This window comes from Pelodiscus sinensis, chromosome 25, assembly GCF_052426305.1.
Source record: "Pelodiscus sinensis isolate ZL-2025 chromosome 25, ASM5242630v1, whole genome shotgun sequence".
Lineage (NCBI taxonomy): Eukaryota > Metazoa > Chordata > Testudines > Trionychidae > Pelodiscus > Pelodiscus sinensis.
In genome coordinates this window covers 21684096-21705850 of record NC_143076.1, presented here as the reverse complement: position 1 = coordinate 21705850, position 21755 = coordinate 21684096, and the positions used below count along the sequence as shown (strand labels likewise).

At 44.7% G+C, this 21755-nt stretch overlaps 1 protein-coding gene across 7 annotated transcripts in view; it reads left to right on the top strand.

Moving 5' to 3' along the window:
• SLC37A4 (solute carrier family 37 member 4) overlaps positions 1-21755 on the top strand; it is a 29267-nt gene that overhangs the window by 4563 nt on the left and 2949 nt on the right. For 3 of the 7 annotated variants that reach the window (XM_075909687.2, XM_075909686.2, XM_075909684.2), the window contains 8 exons: positions 4189-4703; positions 7257-7489; positions 10196-10439; positions 12389-12547; positions 13341-13426; positions 17857-17970; positions 20122-20187; positions 21353-21491. In XM_075909687.2, coding sequence (XP_075765802.1) covers positions 4556-4703; positions 7257-7489; positions 10196-10439; positions 12389-12547; positions 13341-13426; positions 17857-17970; positions 20122-20187; positions 21353-21491 — 1189 coding nt within the window. In that variant the 5' untranslated portion in view covers positions 4189-4555. Of the gene's footprint in view, positions 1-1284; positions 1332-2465; positions 3037-3235; positions 4093-4188; positions 4704-7256; positions 7490-10195; positions 10440-12388; positions 12548-13340; positions 13427-17856; positions 17971-20121; positions 20188-21352; positions 21492-21755 lie in introns of those variants that run through there. The other 4 variants (XM_006123832.5, XM_014573952.4, XM_014573949.4 and 1 more) reach the window with 4 other exon arrangements.

Here is a 21755-nt window from a genome sequence, read left to right as displayed (position 1 = left end):
CAACCCTGACTCCTGCACCCACCCATATTCCCAGCCCCTCCCCTGAGGCCACACACATACACAAACTTAAATTTCTTACTGTTAAGAAATGTACGTTGTTTTCCCTCCTTCCAGCCAAGTATCTCACAAGCAAGACCATTTGTGGCAATCATACGGCGGACTCCTATGGGGCCAAAGCCAGGAGGGGCCGAAGCTCCTTCTGTGGGGCGAACTGTGCATAGTCAGGCTCGTGCAGGCACCCAACGTGGGAGCACATGCAGTGGGAAAGTACCCCACTGCAACACACAGTGTTGCCAATGCGGCCACAGTCATAGCCGTGCCAGACAGAGGGCATGGGGTGGTCAATGGCTGGGCAACTGCAACCTGCCTCCCACAGCCCCACCCTTCTCACCCAGCATGTTATCCCAGCTCCACCCTGCATATGCCCCTCCCAGAAGAGCTGGTGAAATCCAGCATCTAGCCCAGTGGTCTCCAACCTTTTTACACCCAAGCTCATTTTTTAAGTCTCAGAACAGGCGAAGATCTACTGCCCCACCCCTTCCTTGAAGCCCCGCCTACATTACATGAGGAAATCTAATGTAAATGCACTGCGCAGGTGCACAGTTCAGAGAAGGCTCAAGAGCTACTCTTGGAGCCCCTGAGATCTACCGGTGGATCACGATCTACTAGTTGGTGACCACGGATCTAGCCCATAGCGTCAGCCTCTGCCAACAGCCCAGGGGACACCAGGCTGTGCAGGCTATTCACCACCTCCTCCATGCCCCCGTCTGCCTGTCTGTGGTGCACCACCCTGCTCCATCTTGGCCCTGCCTCCATATACATGGCCTGGTGGTGTGCAGCAGCCCAGCAACCAGCAGTGCTGGGCCATGGACCAGCAGTTAGGAACAGCTGTTTAAGGGCATGAAATGTTTCTTACTGTAGTGCCTAACATGATGGTCACACTTAGGCCTCTAGGTGCTAGTAATATAAACAGTAAAAGGGACTGATAGTGCTAGCTGTTGATATGGTTCATTTTATATTGTATCAGTGTTGTTATTTTGAATACTTCTTAGTCTTGGTGACTCAAACCACATGCACTGTTTCCCTATGTACTTTTTGCTGGTGGCTGTTACATGATGCCTAGAACAGCGGTTCCCCACCTTTTTTGAGCGCGCAGTCCCCTTTTCAATCTGTTAAAATTTCACGGCTCCCCCCGGGGGGGGGAGAAAAAAAAGAAAAGGGGGGAAAAAAGTAAGGATTGGGCCCTCTGGGGTGGCCTGATCCTTACTTTTAAACTTTCCACAGACCCCCTGCAGTACCATCTGGGACCACGAGGGATCCATGGACCACAGGTTGGGAACCATTGGCCTAGAATCTACAATGATAAATATGTGGGAAATGCATAGCTAGAAAGAATCATGTGACCCTCTTGTTCTCTGTGTAGGCTGATTTTGGAGCAGGCAGAATTGTCAAGTTCTGAAAAATGAAATGAACTTTTAAATGTCCTATTGAAACACAGATAAATCCATCAAAAGAGCCAGATGTTTGTAAAACTATCTGAAAATGTAAAGTATCAGAGGGGTAGCCGTGTTAGTCTGAATCTGCAAAAGCGATGAGGAGTCCTGTGGCACCTTATAGACTAACTGAAGTGTAGGAGCATTCAGTTTGAAAATGTAAAGGCATCTTCCCTTGATGTGTTCTTACATTTAGAATCAGGTTTCTAGCTTTAGTTTAAAACCAACTTAATCCTAATGAGGAACATATATAAGAAGTAGTTTAAAAATATACCCTCAATGTTTCTCTTTCCTCCTGTTTGAAGAGAGGACAGCTGGTGCTTGCTGGGAACTTATCTGTGTCAAAGTCTTTGGACATGGCCAACATTTTAATATAATTCAAAGGGGAAGAGTTAAAAAATATTTTTTAAAATTTGATTATAACTATGTAAGTACACATGTGTGTGTTTATCTTCTGCACTTTTTGCCTTATCTTGTAAGTTGGGATCAGTGGCACTTACTCTTTGTCTTCACAAGTTCTGTCAAGTGCATCTTCCAGTCTGACACAGACCTTCTTCATGCCCTCCTTTAGTATCTTTAACCATCTTTTACTGGGTCTTAGCTACATGCACTTAGAATGTGGTAGCCTTTGCCATTTTCTACAGCCATCAAGCAAAGTGATTGCATGTTGCTTCCAGGAATGCTGTAGCACTGTACTGAGATACTCCCAGCACATGAAGATCCACAGAACTTGTGTGATTGTCACAAGTTTTACAAACTGGCTGGCCAAGACTGACATTCTTGGTATGAAATCAGACTTTTTCTTCTTTAGGAGATACACCTTTCTCTCACCTTCACTTTCAGTTAAGAATACCTCTGCCAAAAGGAGGCAAAAGATAGGAGTTTAACCATCAGAGGCAAAGCCAACTTTCAATATAACTCAAAGAGGAACAGTTTTTAAAACCTGATGAAATCCATGTGTGTGTATAAAACCAAAATACTCATAAGTTGCCTAAAAATAAACCCTATAAATCCATAGTGTCCAACATGTTAGCCACTGGCCACATGTGGCTATTTGGCCAGTTGAGTGTGGTTGGACACGACGGCTATAAATGAATTGTTGTTTGTTTTATTATATGTTAGGTAATGCATTTGGTGCTTTGTACTGTCCAGTAAACAAATTGAGATATTGCCCCTTCCACAAGGAATTAATATTCTCAGCATTATGTTTATAAAGTCCTTTGAAAACTAGTTGCTCCATGAATGTTAGGGATGTCAATGAGTAGCTGACTAGATAAACTGAGAAGCCTATGTAATCTGGTCTACCACTCACGTTTCCACCTCCACCCCTCCTTGCTGCCTCTGTATCAGACGGACAGCTGGTCCGCCAGGGGAGCTAGTTTTTTAACTGGCTCCCCTCACGGACTGGCTCCTGCCTGGCACCCTGCACTGCGGCCTCTGGTACGGGAATGGCAGGGGGCTCCCAGGAGTGAGGCCAGAGCACACTGGCTGTTGGCCCCATGCCCGGGGACTACAGAATTCATCCCTGCTAAGAATTCATGTGGTTAGTCAACTAGTCTCTTACCTGCTATTTAACATCACTAATGAATGTTAAAAAATATTTTTCTTAGTTCGTAAGATTTTCTTTCCATGTTGCTGCTCAGATATTATCCCCATACTGTCAGGGCATCTTTTCTTTTTGATTTCTTTTGAAGTTTCGATTGGTCTCCAAAATGCAAAATGAGCTTGAATGCAGTTTCCTTGTTCAAAAAGAGAGTAATTGCTTATTGACTGAAGACTTGCATCAGTACTTCATGCTTGACTGCTTTTCATTGTTTTTGCATTCCTTTGCACTCTGAATTTCTGCATTTATTATTTCTCAAGCCTCATTATGTTGTCATAGGCAGTTACCCAATTAGGCAGTTACCCATTTATTCTTCTATATTAATGAGTCTTTATTCAAAATCTAAACTTACTGCAATTTGGTTGACTTCCCTGGTTTTTCACTTGGGATAAATATTGCCCAGTTCTTTGCTTTTTGTCCTGTTGCATCTCTCTCTTTTGCACTCCCTCCCTCAAAGTTTATTTGGTTTCTTTGCTTTACCAGGTACAAAAATATAGTTGCACCACTGTCCTGGACATTTCTACAGATACATTAATTTGCTAGAGAAAGGGTATTGAATTATATCTATACAATCACTTGCAGATTCTGAAAATATTAATAAGACCTGTAACAGTCCCAAGTGGGTGATTATCTGTGTTTTAGCCACAGAACATAACAGTAACTGGGAGAATTACAAAATTATTGTGGAAGATACCTTTGTTTCTTATTACATTAGCATAATTCAGATTGGATTAAATGTCATCTTCTGTCTACAAATTCACTAGAGTGGAAGAGTCTTGCTCTGCAGTATTGAACCAGCTAAAAAAGCAGAGAAGGTCAGAGCTATATAATACTCGTGGAGTCACTGAAAAGGAAACCAGAAACTAAATGCAAGACTGCCTGTTGAAGCTGTAGGACTTTAATCTACCCTGTATTTTCCTTGTAGCGAGTCTAGTTTGATTTTTTTTTTCTGGAAAGGGATTGATTATTTTCAGTTTGTCCTGTTTGAGCTCATAGGTCAGAAGAGTTACTGAGCAAGGCTCCTCTAATCTTTCCACTTTGCGTACTGTGCGGTTTATCACAAGCTATCTTTACTTTTTTCTTTTTCTGTAGGTTGATGGTTTTGTCCTGAATGACGAGTTCCCTAAGTTAATAATTCTCCAGAAAGCAGCTGTAAACAAAACTGAGAAGAAAAAAGAACATTGACAAAGCTGTAGCTGTGCAAAAATATCTCAGGATGTGAATTCTAACTGGAGAGTCCAACCACCAGCTCAGATACCCTGATAGTTGCGGTTTTACTTTTCCTCAATCAAAATTGCTCTTTTGTTCAAATTTTTTTACTGCATCCTTTCTCAGATTTAAAAGCAGTTGCTATTTTTAAAAACTCTTCTATTACAACTATTCACTATAGCAGTGAGCTAAAATTTTAAAAATCCTACTGGCCAGATTTTTTTTTTGAGATATTACTTTTGGTTGTACCATGATGGATAAGGGTTACAGTTACTACCGAACAGTGATATTCACTGCCATGTTTGTTGGCTATACATTGTACTATTTCAATAGGAAAACATTTTCATTTGTTATGCCCGCAATCATGGAGGAAATAGAATTGGACAAAGATGACTTAGGTAAGAAATTTCTTTGATAGAGTTTGTACATGTTTTCTCTTGGGGGGGGTGTGTGTGTGTGTGTGTGTGTGTGTGTGTGTGCACGCGCTGTACCAGAATCCATATGTTAAATGCATGTTGTGTTCATCTGAAGAAGTGGACCGAGAAATCATCTATTGGAGTTTCTAGGAAGAAAAATCAAAATTCTACATCTTTAAAATCTAGGGCCAAATCTGTATATCATTATTCAGGCAAGTGTCTGTAGTGCCATTGACTTCAATAAGATAGTTCAAGTAAAGTAAGTTGAATTTGATCTATATTTTCTGGTAAAAAAAATTGGAAGTGGTAGTACACTTTCTGTGCCTCAGTTGTGATATCTAAAAAGGTCACTGCCCAGTTAAAAAATCTGTATACATTTTAAGTATTTCCTTCCGTCTTATATCACTTACATTATTTAAAATTAAAGAGATTATTTAAAATTAACTATTGTTGCCATTGGAACTGTTGATTTGTTGCATTTTTACTCAGTTTGGTCATTCCAAATAATTAGTTTCACTTTGTGTAGTTAATTTCCCTTTGTAAATCTGAGGTGCTAAAAAAATCCTACAGTGTTTGTTTAAAAAACAAGCATACGCAAACTTTGTTTTTGTTGGAATTTTTACAAATCCAAAGGGAGACTTCTGTTGCGTTTCATTTTTTTTATAGGATGTTTTATTGTGGTTTACATCTTTTTTTAACCCAAATCTGTATGTTGTCCCCATTGACATGAAAGTATCCCCTTTAATTGTTCAGAATATTCACTTCAAAAGGTCACCTCTTATTCTGCAAAGAGTTGCAGAAATAAAAAATGGATGAGGCTTCTGAGGTAATTTGCCTAATCCTCTGCTATTGTAGAGTTGAGTTCACATACTGCAAGGTTTTTGTTATGTGAAAATAGTCTCAGAACCAAGCCACATACACAATTGAAAGCAATCTCTCTGATTCATTAATCTGGATGGACTCTTTCAAAAAATGAGTAGTTAAAAAAAAAAGCTTAATTAAACAAATGTAGAATCTTTGTTTAAATATGATCAGGGATGCCATTTGGCTTGTGGGGTCAAGAAAACCTATAGCAACAACAAACATTTGGTCACCGTATTTTGCTAGTGGGTGGATAAATAAACAAAAATCTAATATTCCTTAAATAATTACTGAGCTAAACCAGGAGCCATATATAATTTCCACATTACATTGAGTCAAACTTGGGATTGGAATCAGTGTTAACTGCACTCCATTTTTTCTGCCCTGAGATAGGTTTGCTAGGCAAAATGTCCCAAAAAACATAGTTTTGTTTGAAAAATTCAGTTGTTTCCTGTAGCCTTGGTGTAAACCATTATAAACCTTAGTGCCTAAAAAACCTTGAATCTGTTCAGTTCAGAATCTTGGCACTTTATTGTGTCCTTCATATCTTAGTGCTGGGCATGGAAAGTAAGATTTAAGTTACAGATATGTTAAGCTAATTATTAGGATTTTTTAACCTAAGGTGAATATTTGAGGTAAAATGTGGCTCTGTAGGAATTCCGTTAATAAACACACTGTCATAATAGGGATGTGAATCCTTAATGGATGATGTTTACTGGGTAACAGTTAACCGTTACCCAGGAGCAGCTTCCTCACCTGCAGCCTGCCATGAGTAGAGGGCTGCTTCAGCCCCGTGGGGCTACAGGCTCTCAATTGGCTCAGCCTGGGAATCGGCAGCTTTGCGTGGGGCTGGAAGTGGCAGTGGGTAGGGGGTTGCCAGCTCCCAGCCTGTGTGGTCACCCTTCCTCCTCCCCGGCTGCCACTTCCAACCCTGTGCAACGCTGCTGGCTCCCAGCCTAGCACTGGAGCAGAAGCAGCCGGGTTGGAGCAGTCCATGGCGTGGGGGGCTGGAGTAACTCACCCTTGTATCCCCATGTATTTTGCTAACCGATAAAATTTAATGTTTAACCGGTTAACTAATTAAATGGGATTTTATATCCATAAGTCATACATGGATTAACCTTTGGTGTGGAATAAAGGTGTCACAAGGGAAACAAGTGTAGAATAGTTGTTCCACAATAATTGTTCTGGAATTTTCTCTATGTAGACAAGTCCGTAATCCAACTCAATTGCCTAAAAAGATTGGAAAATGCTTTCTTGGGAGATGCCGATTGGTAGCATTAATGCCATATCTTACATATTCTTTGTGCTTGATGCTTTATGGTTTACAAACAGCATGGGATGGTTGGGTCTTTAGCGTGGTGAAAATGTAAACTTACAGTGTCCATAACTTTGGTGGAGCTAGAGACATCTCAGTGCTTTGAAGAGAAAAAAAATACTGCTTGTCATATTATGTATATCTCAGTTCAGGTGCTAATCATATTAATGTCTGTATCCTGCTTGCAGGAATACTTTTCTAGAAACCAACTAGAAAGCCACTGTTATTGTAATAGCTAGTGGAACTGATTTCTTCCTGAATGACAACCCTGAATGTGATCCATTAGATACCTGAGTTAACTATCTTGTTACAAAATTTGTTACTAATGTATGTCTTTGGTTTCTGATTTATTGCAGGTCTTATCACTAGCAGCCAGTCGGCAGCCTACGCTATCAGTAAATTTATCAGTGGTGTCCTCTCTGATCAAATGAGTGCTCGCTGGCTCTTCTCATCTGGCCTTCTTCTGGTCGGCATAGTTAATGTTGTCTTTTCTTGGAGCTCTACTGTTACAGTCTTTTCAGGGCTGTGGTTTCTGAACGGTCTGGCACAAGGACTGGGATGGCCACCATGTGGGAAGGTACTGCGCAAAGTAAGTATACTTTGAAAATCCCCCCTCCTTTTTTGGGGGGGGGGCAGGGGTACACTCCCAGATTTAAATGCTAGGAGTAGTGCTTAATTTGTGTTATAGCAGTGGTCCCCAACCTTTTCAGGTTGTCGGGCGCCAGGGGGCGTGGCCGTTCGCCCGCCAGGGGGCGGGGACACTTGCCCGCCCGGGGGCGGCCCCCCCCAGCCGCATGCCCGGCGGCGGGGCCCCCCCCATAGCCACGCGCCCGGGGCTAGCGCCCCCCGTAAGCGCTGCGTGCCCGGCGCCCTCCCCCGTACGCACCCAGGGGTGGAGCCAAGGGCGGGGCCGGCGCCGGGCCCGGGGCACGCGTGGTGCACCCGGGGGCGGGACCGGCCATGCGCCCAGGGCTGGCACCTGCTGCACGCCCAGGGGCAGGGCCAGCCCAGATTGCTCCGCGGGCGCATGTGAAGAGCCCGGCGGGCGCCGGGTTGGGGACCACGGTGTTATAGTTTATTTTGGCAGTTCCTAGCCCCAGCACTTCTGAGCTTGCTGTGTCAATTACGAAAGTGAAATATCTCTTTCACTACAAATGAAGCCCTGACTAGGAGACCTGAATAAATGATGATACAGGAATGCTTGCTTTGTGTGATATTCATAGCAGCTCCCCCCAGAAGAGGTGTTGTATGGAGAAAACCGCAGCAGTCCTTGTGCTTCGATCAGTGCCATCCCATCCACAGGATGGTTCGGTGCAACCTCCCCAGGTCCTGCACAATCCAGGGGACTAGCAGGGGACCTGGTACCTGCAGCAGAAGTCAGATCTGCTCTGCATTCACTGATGGTGGCAGGAAGCAGTGCTACCTGACCCCAGCCATGTCGCTCAGGGGATGGGCTGGGGGAAGAGGTGGGACTGACCCCCCACATTCACTGGAGGCAGGGGGAGGTGGAGCTATGTGGCTGGGAGCCAGCAAAGCAGAGTGGGCTGAGGTTGGGTCATTCCACTTCCCACTGCCATGCCACTTATGCGTGCAGGGGTGGGCTCAACCCTTGCTACTAGAGCCAGACCTTCTACTAATGCTCCAGGCTGTGTCACTTGGGAGGGGATTTGGGAGGGGGACGGGTGGCGCAAGGGTGGGAAAAGGAAGGATCAGGCCTGAGATGGAGTAGAAGTTGTCCCAGACCTCACACTCTCCTAGCCATGGCCCTGGCTAGGTTGGTGGGTGAATTCACAGCTATTCCCACTTCTCCTAGCAGGAGATGTAGTGTAGGTATGGCTCCAGGCGTGGTGTCTGTGAACTCTTGATTGCTCTATCCCTGCCATCCCTGGAGAAGGAGTGTCTCATGCCTCTTGCTATGTATTCAAGCCAAGAACACTCAAGTTGGAGAGTTATTTACTCCATTTGTTTGTCTTAAGCATGAAGCTTTGGTAGGTAATTGTAGTTTAATTTGCTAAATCACCATAGCAACAGAATTTGTAGTCATGAGAAACCCCAATTGCTGGATTCCAGTCCCTGATTTGTGGAAACAGAGGCACCATAGCCTCCTCCCTTTAGCAGTTGTCCACTGCTGAGCGAGGGAATGATAATGAAGTTTGGTTTAAACTGGCAGTGGGCACATAAGTTATAAATCACAAGCCAGATCATGTTGCAGTTCAGGATATTTTGGGAGAATGATACATACTCCTTCTGCTCCAGGAGGAAAAAAAACCTACCAGTCTGCCTGCACAGAATGTCAAGAGACATACAGTATGTGAACAGGGCCCCTGCTGAATTTTGTGTATATGCGTGCGTGCGTGCTGCCTCAGAAGCCACAACTGGATAATTTAGCCATGGGAAGAAGGAAAAGTTTACCATTATAAAGCTAGGGGCTAAAATCTGTGGTTCTCTGTAGAAATGTTCAAATGACATGATCTAAGGCAATAACAAAGAAGGCACTGCCATGGAGAAGGTCTCACCCTTTCTTCCATACTAGCATTCGTAGAAACTTCCCTGTAAACCAGGTGCGAGCAAAATATAGCCTACAGGCCAAACCTAGCCCACCAAGCCTTTGAATGTGGTCCATGGCTTACTCCTCTGGGATCCTCTGGGTTCTGGCCAGTGGGAGTGAGAGATTGGGCTGGGGGTGGGGACAGCATGTGAAGCCTCCCCCTTCCAGACCTACCCAGACCCTGCAGGAGTTCCCAGCTGTCATCAGGCTCCATGAAGTGCTGCTGCTTTGAAATGCTGTGGGGAGCCCACCGTCCGGCTCCCAGCGGCATTTCACAGTGTCAGCGCTGCATGGAGCCTTGCGTCAGCGAGGGAGTGATCCCGGGCTTCACGTGGTGCTTCTGCTTTGAAACGTCATGTGCAGCCCAGGGCCCGGGCTGCATACAGGATTTCAAAGCAGCAGCACCACATGGAGCCTGGGATCTGGCCCTGGGCTCCATGCGGCGCTGCCACTTTGAAGCATCCCCTCTTCTCCGCTGCCTCTTTCTGATAGAGACAGCAAGGGCGGGGGGGAGCGACTAGTTGTTCACATCCCTACTTCATTAATGTTTTCAAACAGCTCTGAGTTTCTTGGATGAAAGGGAATGTTAAAGAATAAAATATTTTTTGCATCTACTTTTATAAACATCTATCTGCTAGGATCTGAATTGGCCACGAAGGGACTATTTAACTGCAGGTTTTTGGAGATGAATCTAATTCCCACTCCAGGCATCTTTGCTCACACTCTCTATCTTTCCCTGTTGCACAGTGGTTTGAGCCTTCCCAGTTTGGAACGTGGTGGGCAATCCTCTCCACCAGCATGAATCTGGCAGGTGGCTTGGGCCCTATTGTTGCTGCTCTGATGGCTCTGAGCTACGACTGGCGCACAACTCTATCCATCTCTGGCTTCATCTGCATGGGCACCTCATTTGTTTGTCTTGTTCTGATTAAAAATGAGCCCTCTGATGTTGGGCTACCAAACATTGAACCAGGAACCACGAAAGGGAAAAAAGGTGAGCATTAGACTCCTCACCTTACAATTAAGGAGGAATGTAGGCAGAAAGAGGAGAAGGGACATGTTCTACCAAAAATTGAAAATATGAGTCTCCCTGGTGCAGGAACCAAACCCTTCCAATTTCCTGAACTTGGTGCTCACAGTATTGAACTCCAGATCTGCTTGCAGTAGTATACTACAAGGTATCACGGGAAGAGAATCCTTTGTGTGTGCCAATCCCTGTGTGTCTTCTAGTGTGAAAAAAAGCAAGAGACTGCCATCTAATGCGTGGTTATAGGTCAGGGAAAGTTCCTGAGCCACTTTTACATTTATTCCCAGCTTTTCCACTGACTCTGTGGACCCTCAACAAGTCACTTCAGCTCTGTGTGCCATAGACTCCCCATCTGTGAAATGTCTCTGTTAATATTCTTCTATTTCCCATGGGGTCTTATATTATTCATGTCTGGCATGGAGGATCTCAAACATGACAAGTGTAAAGTAAACATTGTGTTGGACTTCTAATCTCACTGTCAGCTACTCCTGGTATTGTGGCAGCTGGTCCTGTGAGACTCACAGGATCCCAATCCTACTGCAGGGCTTTATGCTAATTCCATGCAGAGCTCTAGTGCAAAGCATAATTATTTGTTCCTACTGAACAGCAGAGAGAAGTGCTACCTTTGGCATGTCCCCACAGGTCTCCAATAAACAGAGAATTCTGTCTCCTGTTTTATTGACCCTAGCTTGAGTGGACTCTGATCAACATTTGGTGTCCTGAATTAGGACATGTAGTTAATAAATATTGGTTCAATTCACTGGACATGACGCTTCTCTTAAGAGCAAAAGGTCTGGAGGTTGTTGCATCACAAGGTCTGTCACTGTATTTACAAGCCTACAAAAATTTATGTGAAGTACTGACTTCTGCATTGCCTTGTAAATCTTTTGTGGATGGAATTGACGTTTGGTAACTGTCCTGGGAACACAATTGATACCACAATTGTGTTTTGGGGATATGAGTGTTAGCAGATATAACTGGCAGGTTCATGTAAGAATGGAGAAGCTAGCTTAAATGCAACATGCTGGGTGGGATGTACGCAGCTTCTTTCACAGACGAGTGAAGAAGATTGGAAACAAAATATGAAGGAATTGACAGCATGTTCTCCAATATCCTCTATTCACTGGGAACCGTACGAGAACAGAGTTATGCGAAGTAAAATGTTTATCATTGTGAGCTTTTTAATGTAACTAAGTGGAATAAATACCATAGACAGGATTCTTTGTACAGAGCAAATGGGTGGTAGCAATGGCCAATCACGACTAGTTACTATGAACTACTTTTACATTTAGAAGAGATTTACTGTTACAAGGTTGCTCCCACTATGCCATAGGGATGTTAGAAATTGTTTATTTTAGTAATCATGTAGCCGCAATATTCTTAGCGGTTACATGGTTATTAAAATGCTTCCCGTCCATGGGTAGCCCCGAGCTCCTTGTGGTCAGAGATTGCTTCACCATCCCATGGAGTAGCCTCTGTCTGCGGCGAGCCCGGGCCCCCTGTGGACAGGGGCTGCTGCCATCCTGCACTACTGCCTCTGATACAGGATCCCCGCATAGACTGACTCTCACCTGCCATCCCGTGCTGCTGTCTCTGCATCAGAGGCAGCAGCATGGAGTGGCAGGTGGCTCCCCTACATGCTGTTCATTTAAAACTTGACCAGTAGGCTGGGACTGAGCTGGCCTGTTGGTCCAAGTTTTAAATGCAGAGCATGCGGGGTGGAGGATGTTGTGGTTAACCGGGACTGTTAACCAATAAGCAATTGCTTAGAGGTTAAATGGTTTGCTAACTAACCGCTAACATCCCTACTACACACACAACCCACTTGCAGATCATTCTGCCTTGCTGATGGGTTGACACTACCCTGTTGCTACATCCAAGTGGTGTAATGGTGTTTTTACTGTTTTGCCTTTCAGGCTTATCTGGAGATCATAGCACACTGGCAGAGCTGCTTCTCTCACCATACCTCTGGGTCCTTTCAAGTGGCTACCTGGTTGTCTTTGGAGTGAAGACGTGTTGTACAGATTGGGGTCAGCTTTTTCTGATTCAGGAGAGAGGACAGTCTGCTCTTGTGGGTAAGGCACAAGAGCCTCGTTTTAAAGCTCAAGGATGTAATTTTCAAGATGTTCTGTTCCCATTTTAATGGGATCTGAGTGTCCTTGAAAATACCAGTCCAGATGATTAGGGTCAGCAAATGGTACAGGAAAGAAATACATTTCCTGATATTGGTGCACAGGAAAATGCATGCACTACCTCATTAGATCACACTTTCCAGTTCACCCTGGTCTTGAGGTAAGCCAAGGTGCCCATTGGTGACTGTTTGGTGACATATATGAAATGAGTTTGTGACTGACCAGTTCCTAATGATCAGGTGCATGACCAAGAAACCCCCAATACAAAGGGCAGCAGTTGGTGCCTTTGTAGAGACACCAGTGAGTGACTAAGTCATTGTGATTGACCTGTTGTCTTTTCTCACCCTAAGTGAGCCTCACAGATTGGTGTTTGTCTCTCTGCCAGTGTGTCCCATATGCGAGAGAAATCTGCCATGGTACTGCCTGGTTTGCCCCTGCTCTGTGAACAGAGAATTTCAGTCTCCTGGGCTGTTGCTGTGGTACTACCCCTCAGGTCTTAAATCAAACACTACTTAACTAAAACCAACAAACCGTATCAGATACTCTGAGAAGAACTGGGGAACCTAGGAGACCAAGCAAAGTATAAGCATGTTCGTGCTAGTTGTTCTGTTCTCTCTGATATGCCTTTATACTGAACTGTTCCCTGTGCACAAACATAAACCATTCATAAGAAATTGGTTTGGTGTTTCCTTCCTGGATCTGATGCCTAACCACGCCCTCTTATCCTGTGTTCTAGGCAGTTCTTACATGAGTGCCTTGGAGATTGGGGGCCTGGTAGGAAGCATCGCAGCTGGGTACCTTTCTGACAGAGCAGTAGCACGGGTAAGCAGTCTGGAACCTTGTCCATTGTGTTTTTCTCAGTAGCACAGATGGCAGATCTCAGTGCAATAACTGGAATGTCTGGTAACTCTAAACTTTGAGGTATCAGGAGTGAGAGAACTGAAGAGGTTAGAAGTTGTCACCCTGAGGATGTAAAATGCAACCTTCCTGGATTGCCATGGCATGGTGATGCAGATTCAGTGACACTTGAAAATCTTTTTTTCTTTCTAAACATTTCAGAAGATACAAAATCTTTCTTTGTAACAGCTGGGCTTTTCCAACAGACTGATGGAAGTTAGGTGCCTATTTTGTGTAGGCTTCTTTGAAAACCCCAACCCACATTCCCTGTGCCCAGTGGCAGGGGTAAGGAGTATGGGCAAACTCCATAGTAGAGGTGGTCACAGGGACAGATATGCCAGCAGCTGTGCTGAGTAAGCGTCAGGAAGCTGCTCTAGCCTTGCTATGCTGCCAGTAGTGGCCCCAGCGAGTTTTAAATTACCCATGGGCAGCAGGCAGGGCTAGGGGATTCTGTGGAGGACAGTGGGGAGTACTGGCCCCAAACTTTGGTGGAGCAGGGCCCCCCGGTGAGGAGTATTCTTGATATCTGGGTACCATGGACCCATATAACTTGCCACCTATGAAAAGTACCTGTGAGAAACATAACCACCTATAACAATTTGAAATAGTAATTAATTCACATGATGATATAGAAACCAATGTACACTAATCTACAGTTCATTGGTTTCATTCACTGATTTTTGTGCAACCCTACTTCTCCAGTTCATTTATCGTGGGTATGCACCTTGTGCTCTCAGGCTTTTATTCAAACAAATGCCAAAACACAAAATGAAATATCACTTACAACTGTCAGAACAATGAAGCAATTTCCACCAAAATAGTAGTTCACCTGACTCAAAATTCAGGGTTATCAAAGACTTGCAGGTCTGGACTAGGGATGTTAACTATCAGGTAATATAATAGTCGACTAACTGCATGAATTCTTAGTGGTTAGTCGACTATTCTATAGTCCCCCGGGGCGGGGCCAGCAGCTAGTGCAGTCCAGCCCCATTCCCGGGGAGCCCCCTGCCACTTCATGCTGCTGCCCCTGTATCAAAGGCAGCAGCATGGGGTGCCAGGCAGGAGCCGGTCTACAAGAGGAGCCAATTTAAAAATCAGTTCTCTGTGCAGACCAGATGCCTGCTGCCCACACCACTACTTCTGATACAGAGGCAGCAGCACAGGGTGGCAGCAGACCCTGTCCAGAGGGGGGGTCTAAGCTCCCTGCAGACAAAGGCTGCTGGGGAACAGAAGGGAGTGGGGGACGCTGCTGCAAAGCAACCTCTGTCTGTGGCGGCCCAGGCTGGCTGTGCACAAAGTCTGCTCTGGCAGCGGCCCCAGTCTGCGGTGGCCTGGGGTGGCCACGGACGGGGGCTGCTGCTGGAGCAGTCTCCGTCAGCAGCCAGCTCGGGCCGCCATGGACAGGGACTGCTGCCTGATAGAAGCAGCAGTGTGGAGGAGAAGCGGGGGGCAGGCCGCACCACAGAGACAGTGCTGGGGAGAACTGGCTTTTAAGCTGGCTCCCCCCAACACTAGTCCCTGCTTTCCCCCTTCCCGCCTCTGATACAGAGAAGAATTCAAGTAGTCGACTAGATTAACCTATAAATTTAGGCTTTTCGGTTAGTTGACTACTCGCTTACATAACTAGTCTGGACTGAGTTTTGTAATGAAATTGAAAACCAGGTGAATTGTGTCTAGTTATGTTAAAAGTTTTTCACAGCCTAACAACTAAATATGTGTCTCTCATGTCCATAAGGGTATGTCTACACTACAGCGCTAATTTGAACGAACTTAGTTCGAATTAGTTAATTAGAACTAAGCTAATTCGAACTAACGGATCCAGACTAAAAAACTAGTTCGACTTAGCGTTTTGCTAATTCGAACTAGCATGTCCACATTAAGTGGACCCTGAACCGGGGTTAAGGATGGCCGGAAGCAGTGCCGGCAGGGCCTCAGATGAGGACTTAGACCGTGGAGCTTCTGCCTCAGGCTAGCCGAGGGCTGTGCTTAAAGGGACCCGACCCCCCACCCCGGACAGACAGTTCTCAGGGGTGCCCCGCTTGCAAAGCAGTCCTGGCTTGGAGTGCCCTGAGTGCCCACACTGGGCACATCACAGCACTCGGCCATCAGACCGGCTACACTTGCCGCAGGCTGCCATCTGGGCTAGGTGGACCTTTGGTCTGACCCAGTACGGTCATTGTAAGCTCAGGGCTAAGGGTCGGAGGTCTCAGTGGACCACCTTGATTTTCATGCACACCTGCTCCTGGGTGGCCAGGCTGGCAGCTCTCCTGCCCTAGACGGCCACTTTCCTGTGCCTAGTGCGGAGGTCGTGGACGAGGTCCACGATGTCCGCACTAACCCAGGCGGGTGCCCGCCTCTTGCGGTCTCGGGCAAGCTCCCGGGAGCCGCCAGCCTGGTCCCGGGAAGAGGGGGAGGGCTGGGGGGCATCGGGTGGCTGGCTCGAGCCGTGCCAGGTGCAGGGTCTGCTGGCTGGGTGCTGGCAGGCTTGCACCTGGCACGGGCATCGTAGCCAGCCCGTACCCCTTTCAGGGGTCCGGAGCCGGAAGGGGGGCAATAGAGTTTCCCTGGTGTTGGCCAGAGTGGCCACCAAGGAAAGCTGGAGAGGGCTAGCCTCCCACTAGTTCAAATTAAGGGGCTACACACCCCTTAATTCGAACTAGTAAGTTCGAACTAGGCTTAGTCCTCGTAGAATGAGGTTTACCTAGTTCGAACTAAGCGCTCCGCTAGTTCGAATTAAGTTCGAACTAGCGGAGCGCTAGTGTAGCGCCTATCAAAATTAATTCGAACTAACGGACGTTAGTTCGAATTAACTTTGTAGGGTAGACATACCCTTAGAGAGAATCTTTGAGGAGCTTTATGTGTGTCAGTCAAACTAAATTGATAGTCTTTAAAGTGCTACATAGTCCTGTATTTTGTTCAAGCTAAATTAGTTTGTCATGTTACCATGTGCAGCATTGGACTGCAAAGCACAAAGCCACTAAAGTTTATTAAATATACAGATATCTAATATCCGCAGGGCACAACCCAGTAGAAACATGGTTGTGATGAATTATGTGGCTGCAGGAATGGGAGGTAACATTACAGTTTGTTATAAAGCCTGTATATTTATAGCCACATTCCCTAATCTCCACTGATATAACGAAAAGTTGAGATGAGAGACATTCACTCCAGCTCTATAGTGATGAGCACAGTCTTTGTTGCCCATCAAATTTCCAAGGGAGCTCTCCAGTTGATATTGTTTCTGAGGAGATTACAGATATGGTTGATAGAGATAACTGTGGTGATAGATGTACACTTCTGTAAGGTATTTGGCTTTGTGCTTCAAGATAGCGCTAAGTTTTATTTTTAAAATCAGACTATCCAAAATTAATGTAGCCCATTTAAATGGAGTAAAAACTCATGAACTGATACATTGGAAAATAAATTATGAATGGGGTATGCAGGTTCTGTTCTTGTTTGAGTTTATTCAGTATCCGTCAATGATCTGGAATAATATATAAAATTATTATTTCAAAAAATTGCAGGTGACATAAAAAATTGGAATGGCAAATAATGATAAATACGGGTTCATTGTATAGGCAGCTCTAAATTGCTTCATAAGGTAGGCTATATGAAGAACATGTTGAATCTAGGAACAAAGAATGTAGGTCACACAAGCTGATGCACCATATACTGGAACTCAGTGACATTGAAAAAGACTTTGGAATTATGGTAAATAACCAACTGAACATGAGTTCCCACCTTACTATTGTAAGGCTAACACATAATCATAGGATGTGTAAGCAGGGAAATCACAAAGTTAAGGATTTGTTACTTAACCTCTGAGTGTGGCATTATTGTGACCATGACTGGATTACTCTGTCCAGTTCTGGAGCCCACACTTTGAAAAATTGGAAAGGATTAAGTAAAGAGCTACAAGAATGAAGAGGTCTACAAAACATCCCTCAGTGAGAGACCGAAGAAGTTCAATCTGTGTGGCTTGATCATGGTCTAAAAGTACTTACACCTACCTTTTGGGACATTGTTAATAGAAGAAGGCTCTTTAATGTAGTAGAAAGGAGCATAATGAAATAGTGATTGGGAGCTGAAGCTAGCCAGATCAATTAAAAGTAAGGTCAGGGAGGATAATTATTCACTGATACAACTTACTTTGGGACATAAATGGATATTACATAATTTTGAGTCTTTTGGAAAGTTCTGTAGATACACTGTAGCTCAAACAGTATTTATGAGCTTGTAGCAGAAATTACTGGGCAAGTCATCTAGTCCCTTTGGGCTCTAATGTTTGTGAATCGGTTGGCAGTAGGAACTCATTTTCGGTGTATTTTCTCTCTCTGTTCCAATATGTATTACAGGTGGGTCTGTCACTTTATGGGAATCCTCGGCATGTGCTCCTGCTTTCCATGATGGCGGGAATGTCTGTTTCGATGTACCTTTTCCGGGTCACAATCACAAGTGACTCTCCTAAGGTAACCCATGCACAAGCAGTTTGTTCCTATGCAGCATGTGATGTGAGTGATGACTGATGCTTCAACATAGAGAAGGAGAGTACCAGACTAGCTAAAAGAGGAGGGCAACATGCTTTCCTCATGTGACCAGTCTCCTCTCCACCCTACCTGGGTGGGGGGACACACTATTGTCCTGCTTTGCCGGCTCCCCCTCCGCATTTTCGGTTGCTTTCCCAGGTGCTGCTTGGTGGCTTCTGGGACAGCAGCTGAGCGTGTGAAAAGGACGGAGGGTCTCCCGTTTGCTTGTCCATTGTCCCCAGCAGCTGAGCTTGCATTCAGGACAGCTAGCTGGGATCTTGTGCTGCACCAGATAGCATCCTCCTAAAAGAAGGGGCAAATGCTAAACTCATGGGTCAAATGCCCCATCCCTTCTGCTCCCTGCCTGGGCTGGCCACTGGTGGGGCATTTGCCCCTTCCACAAGCCGTCAAGTCCTGCAAGTTGCACTCAGACACCGACTAGAGCACAGAAGGTTACAGAAGAGTATTCCCATGTTTGGCATTGGAAGTTCTGCATAAAAATGGTAGAACTGTTATGCCCCAACCTTTTTTTTTATCTGAGTACTGACAATATGTTTACTGCTGCTCAAATAAAGGAAGAACCAAGGTTTCCTGAAGAAGTTCAATCTAGCTATTAGCAAAGCATGCTCAAACACCAGTGACAACTTCTGGGACTCTTCCTCTGACTTCATAATCCTTTTGTAAAGGACTGTACACAGTTCCAGGGCATCCTATTTGAAAGATTTATAAACAGACTGCAATATAACTTTCTGGCGTCTTCTTACAGAACCACCGTGTCTGGTCTGGAAGTTACAGGCTTTATCTGTAACTGAAAAATTTAAAGAAAAATTGGAAGCATGAAATCTAGTCAGCTTCACTAACTCAAGTAAAAATAGCTCTAGGTTCCTAGGCTTACCCCAGAGTCCTTTGCCAATTTGGATGATTTTATTTTCACAATTAGTTTTTTCCCCTCTCCCTATTGCTGTGCAAAGCTCCCACAGATGAGGAGAGACATTGTTTCCTCTGCAGAGTCAAGCTGACTAGACACAGTGCTGCTAAACGTACAAAGCAAGCAAACTGAAATAGAGAAAATTTCTTCTCTGCACTTTTAGTTATCTGAGATGTTGTATGAAATAGAAATAGTGTAACAGGGTGACATGACAGCACCTGATTTTTCAGCAGGAGACACGGCTCTGTTGCTGAGCTACCCTATTGGCAGGAATTAGAAACTGGCAAAAAACTGCTGAGCAAGTACTTCTGGTTCCTTATGGAAAGTGCTGCCTGTTAGCTCCCATAGATATATAGGAGGTGGAATAAGCTGTCTTGAAAGAGGGAATTGGAGGCTGAGACAGAGCTACTCTGCAGGGAAACTATAGGAACACTCATTATAGGGAGAAAGCTTAGTTTGAGGTTTTTGTTCTGGTGGTGGCTCAACTTTTTCAGTAAAGTTAAACTCTCAAGAATGTGTTAAGTTTGAACTCTGACTACACAAGACAGGGTGGGAACTAGGGATGTTTAAATGTGTTTATTTTTGTAACCATGTAATCACTGAAATTTTCAGTGGCTACATGTTTACATGCGGGCGAGAGGCAGCTCCATGGGAGCTAGTACACACAGGTACTACCCCCTCTACTCCCCGCTGTCTCTATATCAGAGGCAGCAGTGTGGGGCAAGGGCAGGTGGGAGCCGATGCCTGCAGGGAGCTAGCTTATAAGCATAGGGGGGTTGCAGGCGGTTCCATGGGAAACTGACCTAAAAGTGTACCAGCTCCCACCTGCTCTCCCCCTCCACTCTGATAGAAGCAGCAGCGGGGTATGTGGGAGGGAAGCTGCTTGTAACTGTGAAAGTTAATCAAGTTAACCAAGGCTCATCTATTAACTGTTGAAACATGTACACTATCGCACCCCTAGTGGGAACTCCACCTATTTGGGTAGTTAACACATGATCGGGCAAAAAAGTGCTTAAGATGATGGTATCCCTTTTATTGATGAGGATTTTGTTAGTAGCAATTTTGACAGTTCTCTGAACCAATCCCTAATATTTTTGTCTGTATTCTCTGCTACCAAATGGAATTTCACTTCTATCCTTTTTAATGTTTTCTCACCTCTCCCTCAGGAAAACAACTTCTGGATTGTAGCCTTGCATCCTCTCGCTGCCCTCACAGGCTTCACAGAACAGGAGGTTTCTGCCTTGTCTTTCTCTCTCCTCTTTTGCCTATTTCTACTTTTACTGAGTCTTTCCTAATCTGAAAGGTTGGTTAGTTCAACAGGATTTAAAGCATTATGAAGAGTGCTGTAAGTTTTTTTTCTGAAAGAAGCTTCATAATTTCATATTACTAAATTAACTGAATCTTCATAAAACCAGTGCTAAAACACTGATGGGTTCTGGGAATGTTTACTCTTTAGATGAGATAATAAGTCTGGCCAACTATTAATAGAAGTCTTACAGCTAACACATAGGACTTGGGAATCCAGACCTCACTTCTATTCCTGCCTCTGCCATTGACTTCCTGCTTGACTTTTGGCAAGTTACTTCCTGCTCTTCTTTTTGCCTCCATTTCCCAAACTGTCAGATGGGGATTACACTTTCTGCCCAATAGGAGTGTTAAGGCTTAATTCATTAATGGTTATGCAACATATTGCGATCCTGAGATGGAAAAATCTTGAGAGAGGCTAAGAACTATATACCCTTTATGGGCTTTAGACTGGTGCCATTGCTCAGATACTTTGCAATGCCTGGTTGTTAAAGTAAATCCCAACCTTAGAATCCGTGTTCAGGTAGACTACCTTTTAATATAACACTGTAGGATTTTCAGCTGACAACAATGGGGGTGCCTCACAACAGATATAAATGCATTGACCAGTAGATCTATAAAACTATAATGCCCTTTAACCAACACGTTTCAGAATAATTTTTTAAAAGGCTGCTATGCAGTAAACACCTTTTCTGTGCCATTTTACCATAACTTAAAGCTTATTAAATAGAATTATCATAATCTTCTCCTGTTTAAGGAGTTTCATAATGAGATGGGGCTATGTGACAGTTCACACAGATATTGATAACAATAGATAAAAACAGTTATTCCTTTCAAGCTGAAAATGTGCTGGCCAATTCAATCAGGAATGTGTTACATTATAAACCATCTTGTGTTACAAGCATATGTGGCAGAGCAGACTGTTTCACATGCTAGACTTTCTACCCACCAGCTAGGAAAGCAGAGTATGCCAGAAAAACGTTCAGTTTGAATCATACAGTAGACAGGGCTTTATACACTTAGCCAATGTCTAACCAAACATGCTCAAATTTAGGGATCCCATCTCTGATTACTCTTTGCTTGTGTTGATAGCTATGGATACTGATTCTAGGAGCCATCTTTGGGTTTTCTTCTTATGGACCAATTGCACTGTTTGGCGTGATAGCAAATGAGAGCGCACCTTCCAATCTGTGTGGCACCTCGCATGCTATTGTTGCACTAATGGCCAATGGTGAGTAATACTCCGTCCCCCTCACACAAACAAAACCCCCAAACAAACTTCAGAGCCTTTATTCTGTAGCAGCAAAAAGCCTCAGTCCCCCTGATAGGGATGTAAAATCCCATTTAGTTAGTTGACGGGTTAAATGCTAAGTCTAAGTGGTTAACTGATGAAACAGGGCAGGCAGGGGGCTGCTCAAGTCGGGTTGAAGTGCCCCTGCTCATGGCATACCAGGGCAAGGCCTACAGCAGGCTGCTTCAGCCCCCATAGGCTAAG